The sequence below is a fragment of the Lampetra fluviatilis genome, chromosome 1, assembly GCF_964198595.1.
Source record: "Lampetra fluviatilis chromosome 1, kcLamFluv1.1, whole genome shotgun sequence".
Classification (NCBI taxonomy): Eukaryota; Metazoa; Chordata; class Hyperoartia; order Petromyzontiformes; family Petromyzontidae; genus Lampetra; species Lampetra fluviatilis.
The window spans coordinates 41,192,535-41,213,690 of record NC_136275.1 but is presented as its reverse complement, the minus strand read 5'-3'; the positions used below and the strand labels follow the sequence as shown (position 1 = coordinate 41,213,690).

Genomic DNA, 21,156 nt, shown 5'->3' with positions numbered 1-21,156 from the left:
CCACGGATTAACCCTTAGTTAGGTGGCTACACGTAACCGTGACAAAAGGTTGCGGATAACTAAATTACGAAACTATTCTTTATTTTACCAGGTAAGGCCCGCTGAGCTATATAGCAAGGCAGCTTATTATTATATGGACATTTAGAGCGGTCAAATGCTCTAAACGCATGTTGATTCTAAACCTGGAGGGCAAAACCGGAGGACCCGAAGAAAAATCCACGTGACCATGGCGAGAGAGATCGAACCCACGACCTCCTGCATACCAGGAGAGGGCGATAACATCTCCGGGCCACCGTACATGGGGAGATGGCCCCGCCCCGGCCAGCCCACCACGTGGCAGGGAAACCTTCACAAAGACGAAGGCCCCCCGTATAGCCATAGCACAGTTGGGGCAAGTGCTGTTTGCGAGAAGCACCTATAAGGACAGGGGGTGGCCAACACCACGCCCAGCCGCTTTTGTCTCCCTCCCCCCCCCAGTGGCGATGTTTACTACACATCGCACCAAGTACTCATTTGAGGTCCAGTCGACCTAGGGGAGGCCCAGGATCAGGTAATCGTCACCGGTATCGGTGGCCGTGAGCGGGAATCGAACTCGGGTAGTCGCCCCCGTGGGGCGGGTGGGAAGCAGCAATGCACCAGAGCAGAGGTGGGAGTGCAGATGGGCAAATAAATAAATAAGCTACAGAGACGTTTCCATGGTTTACTTTACCCATCTTTGTGTGAAAAGAGGGGTGTGGTGGGGGGTGGGGGGGCCCTCAGTGAGACTTTAATTAATCCCTCTTTGCTTTATTAAGGGCAGGCATGCGGCGATTGTGAAAGGAGGCGACTTGAATAGGCTCGGCCGTTCAGGCTCGGTTAGGCGCCCACAATAGAGACGGCCATGACCAAGATTCCAGAACGTTCCACGTGTTTTCCCAGGCACACAGAACGCTCGCAGCCCAAGCGCGGACCGGGGGTGACCACCGCAGGGGTGCCACCGTGGAGACACGTTAACCACCTCGCCTGGTATCCATAAGGTCATGGGTTTGATCCCAACCCCGATGTCTGCTATCTATTTAGAATTTGCGCGTCTCCCTCCTGTGGTCACGTGGATTTTTCTCCGTGTCCTCCGGTTTTTCCCCTCCACATTTAGAATCAACGTCACGTGTATAGAGTATTTGGCTCGTTGTGTATTTCCACGTGATGATAAGCCACTTTGTCGTTGGGCCATCATTTGTGATAGCCAGGTCGCACCTGAAAAAGAGATGTGTAGCTCAGGGGGCCTAGCCTAGTAAAAAAAAGTAAATAAATAAAAATAGCTGCCCCCCCCCACGACTCTTCTCCAAGCTGATAGCATGGGAGTTAAAGCAAGCATGCCCACTCTCGTGCATGCAAGCGAGCGCGAGTCGTCAGACGACACGAGCCTCTCTCCTGCGGGGCCCCCCCCCGGGTGCCCCCCCCCCGGTGCCCCCCCCCCCCCCTTTCTGCGTCTCGATGGTCAGGATAGGGGAGGCCTCAATGAATCGCTGCAGCGGCTCCGAGCAAACTCGCACGCGCTTTCTCCGCTCGCTCTGGGAGGCCGGCAGCCTGCGCTTGTGGCGGCTGGGGCGCTCTTTGCCGAGACAGTTTTGCACGAGGGGTCACAAGTTCAGCCTCCACAACGTTTACGAACGTTCCGATTTGTTTGTTTGTAGAGGCCAGAATGGCTGAGAATGACCTTGACTGAAAAGGCTATTTTCAGGCACCATTCAAACAATGTCTAAAGTCTCGGGAGAAGATGGAGACAGATCGCAAATCAGAAAATGCGTCGCTTTTTTTTAAGTCACTCTCACTTTTCCGCTTGTAACACATCGCATGCACTTTAACAAATGCACAGAGAGTAAAAATACAAGCCTTCATTACTGAATGTCCACGTATGTACAGATGGCTGGCAATCATTCTGCCCCACAGCTGCCCATTATTTCGTTTGGGGAATTAAGAAAATTAAGAAGCTCGCCATCTGTTCTTAAGTGGAGTTTAACGACTTTTGAAATCAATCGGAGGAGGCCGTGCTCTACGCTCGCCCCGGCGTCTCTCCACGACCCACCAACCCCACCTCCTGGCCCCACTGGGAGTCGGACGCGATAAGAGACAATTTCAGATAGACCAGCATTTTGTCTTTTTACGGGAGTCCTAGATTAAAGGTCAAAGGGTACAGGAGCAGCTCCAGAACTGCTTCCTCGGCCAAAGCTGGCAGACGGGGCACGACTGAGTGTTTGGCCTACTCTTCCACGTCTCACCACCGTGGCACCCACCACCCAGCCAGCTCACGCCCAGACTTTTCTGGACCCATCTCTCGGCGCTTGTGTCAGCCGGGAAAGACATCGACAGCCAGTGGAGGAGAGGTGTAACTCGACGAACGACAATAACAAGTAAGCATACAAGTACGATACTTTGTTTAAATAGGATTCTATAGGATCGGACTTTACAGACACTGCAGGAAACGTAAATCAAAGGGAGTCATATGTCTTCAATATTATTCGGATTACGCAAAGCTCAAAATTCTTTCATCTGCTGTTGACGGAAGGATGCCATCAATATGGTATGATATGAAACACATGATATAATATCAACATCACGCGATGTATTTATGCTCACGCAGCAAGCAAAATAAATGTTTCTAAAAATTACATTAGGCCGGGTGGCTCGGCGGCCGAGCGAGCGGCCCACAATAGGAAAGGTTGTGAGTTCACATCCCTGGTTGGGGGTTCACTCAGCTCTTCATCCTTCTGGGGTCGATAAAATAGGCACCACTTTATAGGGACATCAACGTTGGTTGCCCTATGGATACGGGTCCTCCCTGCTTGCCGAGCCGGACGTGACCCTGACGTTTCTTTTTTAATATTCAGCAAACAAGATAATGTCTTTAAATGTTTTTTATTTTGCTTCTTAAATCCCAGGTCTGAGCTTGAATGCATAAAGGTTAACCAGACTTGCAGCCAATTAACTTTATACGGAAATTCCAAACTTCAGTTTAATGCAGAGTATGCTTTCGTGACCAAAATTATCCATGTTAAATGTTTAGGTTTGTCACGTAAACAGAACATGCCAATCAGTGACGACTTCAGCACACCGGCTGCGTGTTGGAGAGTAAACCCACAACATTTACAATTCGACTACTGTGCGTTTCTCTGGTGATTACAACCAGCCTCATCAGGCGTGCAGGGAAATGTGGATTTTATTTTGCCATGGTGCAAGTGGCCCAACCTTGGCCCCCTCCGAATGTCTCATGAGAGGAGTCCCAAAGAGATTGAGTTGAGTTCACTGTTATTGTTACACGGACGATGATCCCCTTTAGCCGGTCGCGTGAGCAAAGCAGCAACAATACAAAGACAAAGACGTCAATATTGCAGAGAATTTAGCAAAGGTGCCTTAACGATGATTATTGCACAAATAACAAATGAGGTATTTGACTTAAATCAAATCGTAAAATGCATCTCCTCTTCCAAAAAAACCCCACACTTATGCAAGCCTTTCAGCTGTCATCAACTTCCATCAAGTGTTCTGGTCAATTCCCTTGAATATTACACAACTTATATTAAACTGCCATAAGAAAAATAACCCAGAGATGAGATTGTATTGTTTCAAACTCTCAGTAAAACAAACCAGCTTGAGAAATCAGCACCGCACACTGTCGACGCCTGTGACAGACAGAGATGCACACTGGGCTGTGTTCCGGTCTTTGTTGATCTGTATATTAACAAAAAAACTAGCAAGGTTTTATTCCTGCAGCTTTCATTTCCTGATTGTTTTTGTTTTGGTAGGATTGCAAAGGCAACATTTAAAACAGGCATCCCTCGATTCATAATCTTCGTGTTGTTATTTTCACTGCAGGCCACATTTCGCTGCTGGGCTTCTCTCTCTCTCTTCTCTTTGCCCGCGAATGTTTTCCTTTCGTGCAACGCCAACGTTTGTGTTGGCTCGAGCGCCAAAACCCACCCACCCAACTACCAGCATTGGCTTGAGATCGGCAAAGTCAATAAGCAGGCGAGTGAAGTTCGAGACCGCAAGGCAAGTTGAAGGATTGGAAGAGTTCTGCTTTGGAGCCAACACACACACAGCTGCTTGCTGCTGCTGCTGCTGCCTATGCTCAGGCCTTGGAGTGCATTTCACAGAAGGAATTTTATTAACAGGGTCCCGACGCCAAGCCAGAGGATTTGTCTGACCCGTCGCTGCTACGGCCGTCTTTAAGAATATCCGGATAACTCCCGATATTGTATTTAACATCAAAAAGGGTGACGGCGTTGGCTAAAGCAAGCCCCGATACCCCGGGTCAAAGAAGTGAACGAGCACGACTGACATTCCAGGTTAAGCTGAAGACCCAAGTTCAAATGGCTGGAATCAGCCTGGCCAAGGATGATTGTAATGAAAGAACCATCGGACTTGGTTTTGATTCACTTTGTCCTTGTTCAGCGCTGACAGCAAGTTCAGGAATACCTCCAACTCTCTCCTCTATCTTTCTACATCTCCTCTCTCTCTCTCTCCATGTTACTTGCATTACTGTATCATTCCACGTATTGTGTCACTGTACCGCTCAGCCACGCAGCTGAATTTATTTGTCATCGACTGATCAGCAGCCGCATTATAACGCGTTCCGCATTACAACGGTGTGCGGTCCGCGTTCGTGAAAAGTGTTCCCCCCCCTTACGGGAGGAGAACCGCGTCACGGTGACAACGCGTCGTGGACGCCGTGAGCGAGGGGACTCGCCGCACTTTCCCGAGGGAACCTCGAGGCTGGGACCTGGTAACGACGGGAAACTTACTGCTGCCAGAACCCCCCCTCCCCCAACTCCGTGTCTCAGCGGAGGCGGCGGCGCAAGGATACAGCTTGAGGGCGCCCGTCTTGGTGCCGATGGCCATGAGGCGCAGGCACGGGTCGTAGGCCAGGGCGCTGGGCTGGCTGGGGAAGCCGTGCTGCATCGTCTGTGGACACACAGCGACGGGGCGCGACCTTCGTGAAGCGGAGGATGGGAGCTGGGCACGCCACGATTATTTATTCGGCAGGAAGTCACGGATTTGTGCAATTCAGAATCGGTATCTGTATTTAGACTGCGGGGTGAGGAGGAAGAATCCGATGAGCTATGAAGCACTTTTTCACAGATGTCCAATAGGGGCGGTTGGTCGACAAGTTAACAACACAAATACACATCAACAAATAGGAGTCTCATTTGTACTTCTATGCATTATGTATATTTATTACTTTTAGTGAGTTGCCTTTACTCTATCTTGCTCCTCTATCGTTTTTTTGTATGGTTTGTTGTTGGAACTTGCTGACCATCCATCCCAGTCTAAATAGAGATTCTGATTTAAGGAATCGATTTCTCCTACAAGCGTCAGTTCAATTACACGACCAAATCGGATAACACAAAAATCTCACCTCTCATCACGTGTGCCGCTGGACGGGAGGTGATGGGCGGGAATGGACTACATGCAATCACCGCGGCTCAGAAAATGGACCACGACAAGAAACTGACTGCAATTTTTTGTAGATGATTTGACTTGGACGAATGGTCGCAACTCCAGGGTCAAGAAAACGCCCTGGTGGTGACGTTAATGCCTCGCTGGCCACGGCGGTTAGGAGATGTTAACTCGCCCGGCATACAGGCCCTGGTGCGTTCAATCCCAACCCTAGCCACCGCTAACATCGGTGACGAGTGAAATCCGAACCAGTCCCGATGCAATCAGCCACCACCCAACCCATTCGGCAACCTGAAATGAGTGGTGCGATGAGAAATGGGCAGGCCTTCATGCGGCAGTGGATTGACTAAGAGCTGTGAAGTATTACTTGTGATATTAAAGCACAACTTGTGATATGACAGCACAATACTGCCATCGACCGAGTCGACCCCCTGCGTTGACCGTCCCAGGGCTCTTGTCAATAAAAGCTGCTTTGTAATGGCCAGGGGGCAAGCAACCAAAGAGGAGCCATTTAATAAAACAACAATATTGCAACGGCCACAATGCATGCGAACAAGAGACGGCGGGTCCTTAATAAATATTGTCACAAAGCGGTCTCCTAAAGAGCCGCGTGCGGGTCCGGAGCTGCAGGCTGCCGACCCCTCTCTGTCATGGCGAGCTCAGCTGTGGGCGGCTTTAATGCCGTGCAGCGACGTATTTGAAACGTCGCCCGTGGCAGCGGAAGCGCGACGGGGTTTGCCGTCGTCTCCGGAGTCTCCGACGCGTTTTGATCTTCCGTTTTAACAACATACATGACGCACTTCGGACAATCCACCCCCCCCCCCCAACGGGCAAGCCGGGAATCGATCTCGCAATGATGGCTCCGCGGTTAGCGAGCAGGTGGGCTGACCCCGAGGCTAGCGGGCTGCCCGTAACCTCGCGCTCCACGTGACCCGCACGCCGCGAACGGAGTGCGTCCGTGTAAGGAGCACGCGGGCTGCGCTTGCACCGCCAATAGGAGGGCAGGGATGGCTTATTCCTGGAATCGTAAACCATGGGACGACAACGGCGTTACTCTTACACAGCAGACCAAACACCGGAGCACTTAACCTCCCAATGGAGTCCCGTGATGCCCTGGCTCTGAATTTGCAGTGCTCACCGAGTTATGAGTCACAGTGCACGGCCATTCGCTTCATCACAGTTTGTTCTTCATTTTATTAGCATTATGGAGCGACTCATGCAGCCAGCTATGGCTGCAAAGTTTGGTCATACATGTTATGTATATCGTTTATTGTTAAATTTGAATCACAGTTCCTATGATCACTGTTACATTGTTTTAATTGCTTTATTTTGGTGAGTTTGAAAACGTTTTGGTTTTGCCATGTTTGTTTGTTGTAGTACAGAGTTAGCCTGATAACTTTAATCTAAATTGTCTTATGGTTGTTATTGTTTGACTTGCATCCCACTGGGATTTTTCACGCAGCGTTGATATACGGTGCTTTTTCTGGAAGACTTTGCCGTTTTTTCCTGGATTTTTCTGTTGCGTGTAGTCACTTTAAGATGATCTTTGTTCATGTTTTTGTTTGTTGCGGTTGCACCCGAGTCAAGAGCCGCATGGCTCACAGGGTTATACCTAATAAATTAAACTGAAATTTCGAGTGTAGTTGTCATTGATATTATTATTATGAGCTTTCTATTATGTTTAGATTCAATCTATACTCGTGAGCGTAGTTTGTTTTTACGTACAGTGCTTTGAGATATTTTGATATGAAAGGAGCTTTATAAAATAAAGGCTATTATTATTCAGTCAATATGCCACTGGCCACTTTGAGGTAACGACGGTTTTCTCTGCGTTGCCACATTCAACGTGCCCCCAATGCGGGCTGGCCCATTACCCGGCTGGTGATGTACAGTGAACACGCAGCACACACAACTAGACTTGAGGGGCTCGAGTGAACAACCTAAACACCGTACACTGTGGACTTTAGCCATTTTTGAAGTGAGATAAGAGTAACACGATATCGTACTTTACGTAACGCGGGATGAGTGAGCCGAGAGAGAAATGAGGCAAGGACATCTGTGTGAGCCTTAGATACCTTCTGGCAAGCACGGTCACGTGCTCCTAGTGCTGTAGTGTTACCCTAGCGACCATTATCAGGTGATGTATTTTTTTAGGAGTTAAAGATCCCCCGTATAGCCTTAAGTTAGTGAGAAACACCTATGAAGACCGGCACGGCACACGAGGGGGCGGGTGGCCAGCACCACACCCGACTGCCTTTGTCTCCCCTATGGCGATGTTTACATACTGCACCAGGTACCCATTTCAGGCTGAGTCGACCTAGGGGAAGCCCAGGACCGGTTTAGATAATCGTCACCGATGTTGGCCATGAGCGGGAATCTAACCCGGGTCGTAAGGTTCCAGCTACAGCGCGCCACCCACGACACCGCAAATACATTCGTACAAAAGCAATCACTAGCATCGTCGTGGAGAATATAAGTAACAAAGTGATCATGCAGATTACATGGCTCCTTCATATATCATCTCTTCACGTTTTTACGTAACCCATCAGCCACAGCATTTTGGGAGTGGAAAATTCAGCAGCAATGATTCAGTACAAGCAGACTCTGGACTGGCTTCGACATCCATTGTTTCTTCAGTAGAGTCGGGGCTTGCTTTGCATCAGTGCTCCTCAACTGAAGGATGTCACAAATGTGGCGAATCAGAAAGTTATTTCAGGCCGAGCTTCTAACACCCTGGGAGAAACTCACGAGAAGTATCTTGGGGGCACCCCAGAGCTGCATTAGGGGATGCCATAGCAGAACAGTAAACAGAAAAGACAAACAGGGAGACAATGGTCAATTTCATTGGATTAATACTGCTGATTAAATCAGGAATGGATGGCAACTGGACGTGTGAATGGGAGTTTGTATGGCTAAAAAGATCCCGCTATAGCCTTTACCAGACTGTTGGGGCAAGTGCTGTTAGCGACCACCTATGAAGGCCGGCACGGCACACTAGGGGGTGGGTGGCCAACACCACGCCCGGCCGCCTTTGTCTTCCCAGTGGTGATGTATCTGTATATGTTAAATTTCTTTCGCACCGTAAGTAGCCAACCACATTAATCCGAGGTGCGGGGGAAGGACAACAATTTAAACACAGGGTCGGGATCGAACCCATGTACTCCTACGTACCAGGCTAACACTCGCGTGCATTTTGGCTGGCAGAAATCTTCCTCGTGTAAAAAAAAGTTATTGGGAGGCCAAGATTGATCGACTGGCAGCTCAGGAAATGCTTGAGCTATTTTCAGTGTCAACCTCTCACCCCGACTGCCCATCCCCCACCCCCCCAAGGCGCTCCTTCCTCCAACACTTCACATCTGCCACGCTAATCGTGACAGCAGCGAGGCACATACAACTTCAAGTTGCCAACATAAACTAAAAAAATTAGTTTTACCAGGTAAGGCTCACGGAGCTATATAGCTCCTTTTCAGAAGTGACCTGAATACAAATAATAACTCAACAAAGTTGCTTATCATTTGGAAATCTATAGCAGCCAAATACTCTAAACGAATGTTCATTCTAAATATAAAAGGAAAAATCGGAGGACATGGAGAAAAATCCACACGACCACGGGGAAAGAGACATGCAAACTCCAAATATACAAGCGTGAGGGTCGGGATCGTATTCACGACCACCTGCATGCTAGGCAAGGGAGCTAACATCGTAGGGTGGTGTCGTGCAGCACTCGCCTTCTTGAAGGCAATGAGCTCACTGCGCGCTCGGTCGCGCTGAGCATCGTGGCTCTGCCGACGGAACCGGAACTTCATCATGGTGGCGGTACCTGCAGCACACGCACGCACACACACACAGGCACACACGCAGTCACGCACGCATGCAGGGTCACGCACGCAGTCTGGCCGGGTCAGGGGTGATCCGGTCACAAGTCCACACCTGACAAATGGGAGGGGCCATGCACGGCACACTTTTATACCGCGTCCATTAGCGCAGCGTCCACGATATACTCTTATGTAAGCGCGCAACTTTATCTATCTGTGATGAACGCTGCACTTTCCGTAGTTTTCATGCAGGGGGCGCTGCAAACCTACGCACCCCCTGCATGAACGACGGAGGTGCAGGGACAGACGTTCGATTACGTTGGAATCGATCTGCAGACGGCGGTCTTCTCGCACGGCCAGCAGCTCTATGTCGCCTTATCTCGATCCCGCAATCCCAAACAGGTGAAAGTCCGCATCGAACCGAACCCCCAGCAAGGCCATCTACTTAACGACGAGAGAAAATTCACACGAAATGTCGTTTTCAATGAAGTTTTCCAGATGTAAAATGATATAAGCTTAAAATGAAGAAATACAATTATCTAATTCAAAACATAATACAATTCAAAGACGTTTCATTTTAAAACTTCGAAACGGAGCATCAGCTGCTTGTGTGAATGCATCGTTCGTGTGCAATTATTTTCGTGACTTTCCTGGCCCAAGGCCGTAAATGGTTGTGAGGGGCGCTGCAGGTGCCCCAGAACAACCCCGAGTTAATAATAAATAAACAACTTCGGACACAATTTAATAAGTTATTATGCATTGCCATGACGCGTTACGGGTAAAAGCAAATATCAGCAGAAAAACATAATTTGCCTCCATGGAACACGTGTCTTAGTCCATCCGCCTATTGACTATCCAGACCCAAATATTATGCAGCAGCATTTGTTTAAGCGAGCAAACGACGGACCGGTTTTGACCTTCTGGGTCTCATCAGCAGTCAGCCTTGTTAGTTCAATGTTAATGTGCCATTTTATTGAGGGACTGTGTGTTGTCTTGGTGTGGTCTGGGACTGGTTTTGTTGTTTTTTTCTGCCTTGCCCTAGCTTGCATTTGCTGTTCAAATGTGTATATAAAGTATTTAAATTGTTTTATTTACGACCAAGAACCCCGATGAGTCTCAAAAGACACACAACTTGCGTGTAACGTGTAACCCTGGTTACACATTATTCCCTTCACATCCGCATCCCATGAACTCTGACCCCAGGGACCGTCACCAGCACCAGGCAGCAGGCCACAGAAGACTCACAAAAAACATTACAGCTGGGGGGGAGGGAGGTGAAGGGGAGGGGTTAAAGCAAGAGGGGGGGGGTGAAGAAATACTCCAACCGTCGGCATTGGCACTGAACCCAGACCAGCAGCCGCCTGCCACAGTGCCCCATCTGCCTTAATCACCGTGGGCCGTGAGGATTTACGACCAACTTGGGCATTAGCCCACTCGGTGACCCGGCCGCCTCGGATTGAGATTGTCTCCCGACTCCGTGTCCACGCCGTCGACTTTAATTTGTACGCTGACGTACGGAATGGTACGTCGGGGCGACGAGCTTCCAACTGCATGACAGCTGTGGGAGCTGTGAGAACTGGGATCTGGTAGATCTGTGGGACCTGTAGAAACTGTGGGATCTGTGGGATCCGGAGCTAGCGATGTGGGGATGTTACGGCGTCGACTACGCAAGGCACGATGGCATCTTCATCTCTTTTGGCCATCGGACAACAAAGACGGTCACTGCACCGCGCGCATTCAGATGCTCTTCTGCGGGCGTCTGGAATGCTCTTCCGCTATTAGGAAGCCACTGGAGCTATGCACTTTTAAATCATCATCTAGATTGAAAACTCATTTTTTTACAACTCATTTTTGTGTTTAGTTTGTCTTCCTTCCCTCGCACCTCCGATGAGCAGGGTTGGCTACGTATGGTGCGAAAGAAGTTCAACATACATGACATAGTCATACATTTGGAATCGCCACAGGCTACGTATCAGAAGCACGTGCGGAGAGGTGGGACAATTCTGTGCCGAGTTAGTTCCACACACACAGAGGGCCACCCATGAGGGCACGCTCATATCTTATCATTTTTATCTTATATAGATTTATATCCAAGGCGCTTTACAATTATACAATTGTACATAAGATGAGAGCAGCTAAAGTAAAGAGTGGGGTTGTTATTAAAAGTGGTGGTGTAGTTATGGTGACAGTTAGGACAGGCGGGGTGGTGAAGGAGGGGTAGTGATAGGGGGTAGTAGTAATATGGGTATGGGGAAGTGTTAGGGGTAGTAGTGATAGGGGTTGGGTAGTGTTAGGGGTAGTAGTGATAGGGGTTGGGTAGTGTTAGGGGTAGTAGTGATAGGGGTTGGAGTAGTGACAGGGGTTGGGGTAGGCCTGGTGGTAGCTGGGAGGCAGAGTAGCAGCAGCAGCAGCAGGATGGGCTAGGGGAGAAGAGATGGGGGTCGCGTTCAGGAAGCAATGGAAGCTGCAGGGCGAGGGAGGCACGATGGGACAGAGTACTCAGATGGAAGAGAAGCAAGCTCAGGTGGGGCGAGACCATGGATGGATTTATAGACTCGAGTCAGAAATGTAACACATTATAAGTAACGGGGAGAAATGAGATTCCCCGGCTGTGAACAGAGAGCAGTGTGGAGACGGTGAAGACATCGCACGGCCATGCTGCACACGGGGGGAGCAGCGAGAGAGTCCACGGCGAGATTTGTGGCCAGTTGAGAGAGAGGGGGGGGGACGATTGTTGGGACAAACGGAGCAGAGTGGAGAGTGCTGAAAGAATGAGCGCAGGGTTGAGCGCACCTGTGAACAATTAACCGAACGTTGTCATGACGGCAACTTCTACTCGGCTGATGCGATGACGTTAGTTCGTGTTCCTGTTGAGTACGGGCATCATGGTTGGCCTTACTAAAGGTTGCCACGGCTGAAAAGATCACCCCCGTGAGTCGTTTGGGCACTACCGCCCAGCAATCAAGCCAAACTTAAACACGTGGGAGCCTTTGTGGCACACATCTGCCACCCAAAGCGCCATCATCACATGAATACTCATCAACATAACCAAAGACAATTCTATACTACGGTGAGAGAAACAAATACATCCTATTTGTAGTTTAATTAATCCACAAGCGGAAATGCAGAGATAGTCCGGCGTGCAATCACGGAGATGGCTGACGAGGCCATCAACCAACTCTGGGGATCTACGGAGGGAGGACATCCAACGGAGGCTTTGAAGCAATCCACACCGCACATCAACCCACGCCATTTCCTGTAGAGCATTTACATTGATTTTTCATTATTCATTTTAGTGACTTGCTTACCTGTCCGCTATTGTACACTCCTACCCTGTATCTCGTATTTGTTGTTGTTGTAACTTGCTGACCAACCTGTATTTGGTATATGTTGTTGTTGTTGTTGTAACTTTCTGACCATGCGGCCCGACTGGACATCTGCAAAAAGAGCTTCAAAGCTCATCGGATTCCTCCTCCTCCTGCTGCTGCTGCCGCAGTCTCAATACAGATGCCGACTCTGTTGCAATTCATCCGGCCATACACAACAACAACGACGACGATGATGACGATAAGATGATTGCAACGATGAATGTTGAGGCAGTGAAAAGTAACGCGGTGCCACGTTCAACCTAATACGATGACACACACACACTGCTGCACTGTCTACACCGCCCCTGACTCAGCAAGTCCAGCGACACTGACATCAGCGTGCAACTGCTGTGGAAGCAGACGTGGCAACAGTCAGGAGGCTCGTGAAGGACGCTGCTGCTGCTGGGCAGTGGGAGGCGGTCGCCTTCCAGCAGCAACAGCGGAGGGCGGAGAAGCGACGCTCACAACAACGAGCGGAGCGCCGGGTGACTTCAACGCAGCGAGTTGGCACAGATGGGGGCACAGGTGGCGCATCTGTCAGTCGTCTCAGTCTGTTACCGCATGGGCCTTAAAGTGCACCCTGCCTGGCACGAGCGCCGTGGAGACGTCACCGCCATTTAGTGGCGAATGGGTGTTGTTGTTGTTGTTCAGAAAGTCCACTCGGTAGGGCAATGCGATACGTGTGTACGTACTGAATGTTGAACTTCTTTCGCACCGTACGTAGCGCCAACCGTGCCAATCGGAGACGCGGCGCGTGCGTAGCGCAGCTTCGCGTCAGCTGTGGTCAGCTCAGCCAACAACGCAACGCCGCAGCAGCCGCAGCAGGATTTGACATAGGAGTTGTATCATACGAGGCACCACTTCAACACGGATACGGGGATTCGGCATTGCAGACGACAGCGTCAACAACGCCACGTGTCTCTCCTCCTCCGAGGGACACGTGGCGTGTTGACACAGCGCACGGGGCCGTCACGGAGACGACGTCTCGCCACTGACGATGATGCAGAGCGGACAGAGCGCTGACCGGTTGCAGCAAAAATATATTGTGGTATTTTATATTCGTAGAAACAATGAATAGGCTTCACCCTTTCCGGCAATAGGCTAAAGCCTATTCGTTTTTATTATCAACTTGATACTGGCAATAAGGGTCCCAGAGAGATGTCATTCCCGCTGAGTTGGCAACGTGAATCAATGTCAGTTTTGGCGATTTTCCCGATTCGTCCGCGCTAAAGGGCCCAGTCGCAGTACAATCTCATCAAACTGGCAATAATACAAATGGAATACATCAACGCGGACAGTATCTCCTTCCTCGACTCCCCTTATGACTTGTGTTTTGCTGTGATATTCATGTCATCTCAATACAGCAGTTCCTTGTTACAAATGGTTTTGATGAATTTTAAAAAGATGTTTCCAAGTAGGCAACTTGGGTTTCAAGTTCGCCTTGACGGCTGCTTCGTTGTTCACAATATAAATGTTCATGGCTTGCAAAAAGCTTGCCGCACTGATGCTTGATATTAGTTTATCTTTTGTATAATCATACGGATAGGGGGGCCACCCATGGAGTAGGTGCGCAAAGATCCGTCAGCTTGACCCCCCCCCCGTCCCTGTACGCACGCGGATCTCTCAGCCCCCCCCCCCCCCGAATCCTATAGAACGGCCGATATTTAATCCACGCAGAAACGATCAAGGATGAATAATATTGACGTGTTGAAGCAAACAGACAGGCCACCGCCGCCGGACTATCTCACTCATTTGAAGTCCAATGTAGACAAATTATTGTCGAGGCTTCACCCACCACCCCCCACGTTTCCCATGCGCACATTGTTAGTAGACTCCCCCCTCTCTGCCCCCCCTCTCTGCCCCCCCTCTTTGCCCCCCCTCTTTGCCCCCCCCCCTCTCTGCACCCTCTCTCTGCCCCCCCCCCTCTGCCCCTCCCCTCTGCCCCCCCCCTTTCTCTGCCACCTCTGTCCTTACTCTATGTCTATGCGCCCCCTGTTTTCCTTGTACATTTTTTTTAACTACGACAAGTGTTGGGTTACCCCCCCCCACGTCCCCTCTCCACGCGTACTCAATGGATGGCCCCCATAGGTAGGCGCCTGAGTCAATGGCTGAAAGCGGAATCTCGACCTCGTATGCTCGTGATGTCGATTCGCCTTCACAATTTACATCTCTCCGTCCCGTACCCAACCTTCGTGAATTATGTGAAATAGGCGACTGAGGGGCCTAATTCTTCCGTTTTCAACAGAGGAATGAACAATCATCCCCCGATTAAAGTACAGTATTTCAGTCTTCCGCAAACGTTTGCAAAATGGGACTGATAATGTTGTTTCAGCAGCTGGCCTTACTCTGACCACGTCCACGGAGATTCTGCTTGGCCCTGCTGCATCTCTCCCCTTGCCCTTTGCAGAATGGATGTGTTGACTGGAACATCATCATCCTAATACTTATGAGAAATGACTTTTATCCTACTGAATGTAAATCTATTTCAGTAGTCAAGTAGAGGGGTTCAAAGAAAATAACAAAAACTCCGACGTTTCGATCGCAACACTTGTGTTGAGATCAGGACGACCGCTTGTGTTGCGATCGTAACACGTCGTAGTTTTTGTTATTTTCTTTCAACCTCTCTACGTGACTTTACCGAAAGACCCAAAGAATAGGAATCCCTGCAGTCACGAACGCTTTAAGCCAAGAAGAATGTAAATCTGTTACTGCAGTGAGCTGCATACAATGTGTCCACCAGCACAGAAATGTACTTTTGCTACTTTCATGCTTTCAATATTCACTGCGACGATATGATAAACTCGTATTTTCTGATTTGAAGTAGTTTTTCCTCATGTTTTTACAGCATCGTTTGGTTATTGTTTGGAGTTCTAAATCATATTTATTACCTTCCCTTTCCTTTCCGATGTGTTGTGTTTGGTTTCACCAGACCGTTTCGTTTCTCGTTTGCTTTCGACTTTGCTCTGTTGCACCCTCAGCAATGCTGGCTATTTCATTATTTACCAAGTTACCAATTATATCAAGAAAAGTAGAACTCGAGTAAAAACATGAGCAAAATACAAGCCACGCGCAACAATGTTATCCAAATAAAATGTTGAGAGCAAAAGACTGGGAAAAGACAACATAATTTACCGAGGGCAATGTCTCAAATCAGATTGACTTCAAAATGATGAACCACAGCACAGGAGGCGCAAGATTGAGAGGGATTCGGGTTTCCCAAACTCCACCACGATATCTTTCCGCGCTTAATAATCTACTCCCACATTCAGATGAAGACTGTGCTGATTAACTCGTGCCACGCTGCACGCGCTTGGTGATTGTTAAACACGTGGCGCGCTAAGCAATCAACGCCGTCTGCGTCACCTGGAACACGTGACGCACGCACGTGAGCACACGCAGGGGCACACACACACACACGCAGGGGCACACACACACACACACGCAGGGGCACACACACACACACGCAGGGGCACACACACACACACGCAGGGGCACACACACACACACGCAGGGGCACACACACGCAGGGGCACACACACACACACGCAGGCGGGCACACACACACGCAGGCGGGCACACACACACGCAGGCGGGCACACACACACGCAGGCGGGCACACACACACACACAGGGCACACACAGGGGCACACGCACGTGAACACACAAGCGGGCACACACACACCTAGGGACGCACGTCTCAATATGAATAGACTATTAACGCAGACATCGTTAATTGCTTGACGCGCCACGTGGGACGTGTTGAACAATAATCGGGCGCGTGTAGCGTGGAACGAGTTAATTTGTATTTGATGGGGAATAAATTGTTAAACGCTGAATGACGTAGGCGTGGTTGGGAGGTCGCGAGAGCTGGAGTTTGTGAAACCTTGACTTCGGGGAAACGCTATACTATGTAGAAGCGATATTATTGTAGCTACACATCACGTGCCTACTCCAGTCTACAAGCGACTCGGAAACCTTTGAGGCAGAAAACGATCCCGAATTCTACATCAAAGAGTGGAGGCTTCAATCGATCCCTAATTCTACATAAAAGAGTGGAGTATTCAATCAACGCACATTCGATAGCTCGAATGTGGAAAGTTAACAATTTAAAACGCAATGTTATCGGGGGACTGGTTTTGTCTTGGTATGGTCTGGGACTGTGGTTTTGCTGCTTTGTCCAACTTTCACTTCAGGTTAAAAAATCGGCAGAAATGTATTCACTTTTACAATTTGTACTAATATACTGGTTTTTTTTAAATAAAATGTTAATGACTTTCTGACCTTTCCTCGACTTTGCACCCCGATCATTGTTTCTATTATTCACTCGCCGACCCACCCCACATGTGGAAACGAGCTTCATAGCTCATCGGATTCCTCCTCCAGTCGAAATACTGTAGTCTGATTATAACTCAGAACATTGCTTAGTTATGACACATGGATCAGACGACTCACACACCGACCAATGCAATCGAGAGCTGAAAAGTGCACAAAGCAGCGTGGAGAGAGAACGCTTGAATTCACCCCGAGGCCTCGCACAGATGACAGATCGGCTTTGTGCGTTTAGTTTGCGGTCCTTCCCTCGCACGGTTATCTACGTACGGTGCGGAAGAAGCTCAACGTACATACACAGATCCATGAGCAAATATAAATACATCATATGTACTTGTAAGCAAAGTGAAGTTGGCCAGAACATATCGCTTAGAAGGATTGAAGGCTGATTTATGACGCCGATGACAGTCGGCAGCCAAAGAGGATATGACCACCGCAAGACGTATCGATGAGATCGGTAAATGTGCAGCAGTGAGACCGGTTGCTGGCTCTCCGCTCTCCAGCGTGGGGAGGCCTTCATCTAGCAGTGGATAGCCCATGGCTGGCGACGACGACGACGATTACATGGAAGAGCAGCGTAGCGACGCGTCTGTGCAACGGACCGAGTGGCACGCGCGGCGGCGGTGAGCGCTGCTGCCGTGCGTGGTTGTGGTGGTGATGGTGGTGACGGTGGTGGTGGTGGTGATGGTGGTGACGGTGGTGGTGATGGTGGTGACGGTGGCCACCGACACGCGGACGAGTCGCCGCACGTCTCTCGCGCTCCGCTCCTCCTCGGAGGAGGAGAGGGGAGAGGCCCCCACCACCACCTCCACCGCCACCGTCACCGTCACCACCACCTCCACCACCACCGCCACACTGGGGCGTACAGCGAGCAATTGCGGGGTTGAGCATTTTTGCTGTTGTCGCTGTAAACCTTTTAGTAGACAACGGGAACTCCACCAGAGCGACTTGCCTTCAAAAACTCTGCCGGTTTTATAATTCTGTACTCCAAATGAAACGCTGGATGGGTCGGTGACATCAGCAAACATCGCCAGCAATAAATCTGCACGACCACCGGGTACCCCCCCCCCTCCGTGTGATGGTGGCGACTGCTCCGACCGCGGCGTGGAGCCGATGCTCCATCCACTGCTGGATGAGACGCGGGGCGAGATGTAGATGTGGGCACTCACGGAGACGCGGGGCGAGATGTAGATGTGGGCACTCACGGAGACGCGGGGCTCCCGGCGTTGCGGCGTGGTGGAGGTGGTGGAGGAGGTGGTGGTGGAGGAGGATGTGGTGGAGGAGGTGGTGGTGGCTTGGGGTTAGTCCCGATTGCGGCTGCTAAACTTGCGCTGCGCGGTGGCGGAGAGAGCGAGATCAACGCTGCTGCTGCTGCTGCTTTGGCTGAGATAACAAAGACGTGAGCGAGCAAGCTCTCTCCCTCTCTCTGCCCTCCCTCTCACAATCTCTCTCTCTTGCTCTCACTCTCTCCGTGCCCTCCCTCCCTCCCCCACGCATTCCCCTCCCACTCCCTCCCGCTCCTCCCTCTCCCGATCCGCTCACTCCCACTCCTCTCTCTCACTCCCGCAGTCAATTCCACTCTCACTGCCGAAACTTTCCTCTGCCTCCCCCTCTCTCTCTCTCCCTCTCCACTCCTCCCTCTTCTCCCCGTTGGACCGCCTCCATCGCGAGTGTTACGAACACATCTAGACCCTTATCCGACATTTTTTTTTAGAAAACACCAAATCGAGCCCGCTCCCTCCACGCCAGGTGATGTCATCGCTCCCACCAACCCCCCCAGGTGGACCGGGCCCTCCCTGCAGGGCGACGTTTCGTCCTTGGGCTGCCACTCCGCCGCTAGTCTCGACGAGCGGGCAGCACCCTCGATAGTGGTGACGTGTCCCACCCATAACAGCCCTCCCTCTCTCTCACACGTGTCCTCTCATCCACGTGTTCTCTCATCCACGTGTTCTCTCACCCACGTGTTCTCTCACACACGTGTTCATCTTGCTCTCTCTCGCGTGTTTTTTATGAGCTGTAAGCACACACACACGTGTTTATTATATGAGCTGTAAGCACACACACACGTGTGAGATGAATGTACAAACACACTCCCGTTCTATATAAACACGTTCATAAGGAGAAAAAAACCAGATACAGACCCCCTGTATAGCCTTTAACGGACTGTTAGCGAGCACCTGTGGCACGCGATCCCAGGTCACCTTTGTCTCCCCAGTGCTGATGTTTACACACTGCACCATGTATTCATTTAATGCTGAGTCGACCAAAGGGAGGCCCAGAACCGGTTCAGATGTTCGCCACTGTCAATGGCCGTGAACAGGAGTCGAACTTGGGTGGCCGAGTTCGTAGCCACCCCCACCCTCAACAAACGCATGGAGCTGATGAGCTCACACACACACAGAGAGGGGGGGGGCGTTCCTCCCTGCCACACGAACTCCGTGCTGGGGGCCGTGCGCGACATCCAGTGGCTGTTTGTGTTCGGCGCGGATTTTGAAATTCGCTCGTGTCGCTTGAGATCTTTTCGGCTTAGAGAAGTGAGTGCCCTCGATTAGACGACGTCAAGAGTGGCCTTTTCCCTGTCACACGGTGTCTGAACCACGCGTGATTCATAATAATAATGAAATAATCATCGACATTGATAAAGTGGCGCATTTCATCCGTGGATCGTAATGCGCGACGTATGGGAAGCAGGACATCACGCGCCACTGATCTTAGCCGCAGGCGGAGATCGAACTCAGATCACGCTCTCCCATCTAACATGCACACACTAAAGCACATACGCACAATATGTGTACTCGTATTATCATGAATTATACAGGACTCGCCATTCCATGTAGATATTGCATGCAGACTGATGATGATCATGATGATAGTTTACATTTGTAAAGTGGCACATTTAGTCAGTGGAGCCCGTTGCGTGGCGTGTATAGAAAGCCAGAAAATACACAGAACCTGCAGGGTAAGGACTAGGGGGCTAAAGGCCACTCTACAGAGGTGAGTTTTCAAGGCGGACTCGAGAACAAGATCTCGCCGTTCTGATGGTAGTATGAGCAAAGGACCCACGATGTGCTGGGTGCCCGTGGCGAGCGGCTGGTTGACCCGGTGGCTCGGATGTGACCCCCCTGACCACACGCCGAATGACGCAGTTCTTTTTTGCTCCGATTTCTATTTAGCGTCATTGCTGTACATTTTTGCGTCGTGAAACTCGCCACCACCCGACACAGCTGATTAATAAGGTTTGTCACGTAAAAACAACGTGCAAATTAGTTACTATTTAAGCAGACCGGTGTGTTGGAGAGTGAATCGACAACATTAAAAATTCGCGTACGACGTTTCTCTGGTGATTAAAACTAGGAGCTTCGTCAGGCGATTTGTCAAAATTGTGAAGAAGTCTTCCTGTGTTCGCGGGTTTAACGACACATTTATATTTACGCGATCTAACCCCCCAAAAAACCTTTATTATGGATAATATTGGTCGCGAACGCCTACGTGTAGTTTTGCTATTACTCCTCATCCATTAACGGAGCGCTTAGCCTTGGCTTGCATGGCCACAGTCGCACGACTGTTGAATCGTCTCCTCAATCTCCCGCTCGTTGTCGGCCTGGCACGGACCCCGCTCTCCGCCACGCGGTCTCCACTGCCCTCTCGTGGTGCCCGAGGCGCCAAGCGGCGAACCACAACTCCTGCCTCTGTATAGTTGCTGCTTTTCTCCTCCTGCCCGTCTTCCCGAGAGGATGACAAGATGGATGGGATGTGCAGATACGATCCGCTTAATGTGCAAGATTGTGGCATCGCAGAACCGTGAGGGATGGCGATAGCTTTAACACATACATTAAACTCAAACAGCGCGGTTGGCTACGTACGGTGCGAAAGGTCTACACACATACAGAACGTGACTGATGATGGTGCTTCTGCAGACTTGCCAATACTTCAAGACACAATGAGTCTGAAATATCAGACGCATTTCTCGTATTTTGTTGTTGTTGTTGTTTGAAAAGCAGCCACGTGCTTCCCGCCTGGGTTCCTGTCTGCCTGGCTCACGCCCCACGTTTGCTGTCCGCTCGTGACGCCACGGCTCCCCCGTGCCCACCCACACCGCCACGGCTCCCCGTGCCCACCCACACCGCCACACCGGCCGTGGATGTTGGAGAGCCCAGAGGGAAGTCGTGCAGAACGAGGGGAGAACTTGACAAGCTGCACACAGGAAG

General features: G+C 50.3%; 1 protein-coding gene across 1 annotated transcript in view; it reads right to left on the bottom strand.

The window, feature by feature from the left end:
• LLGL1 (LLGL scribble cell polarity complex component 1) overlaps positions 1-18,413 on the bottom strand; it is a 55,207-nt gene extending 36,794 nt beyond the window's left edge. The window contains exons 1-3 of the mRNA XM_078863281.1: positions 18,154-18,413; positions 9,165-9,256; positions 4,844-4,941 (exon numbers count right to left, since the gene is read on the bottom strand). Coding sequence (XP_078719407.1) covers positions 4,844-4,941; positions 9,165-9,245 — 179 coding nt within the window. The 5' untranslated portion in view covers positions 9,246-9,256; positions 18,154-18,413. The remainder of the gene's footprint in view (positions 1-4,843; positions 4,942-9,164; positions 9,257-18,153) is intronic.
• Positions 18,414-21,156: the final 2,743 nt, after the last annotated feature.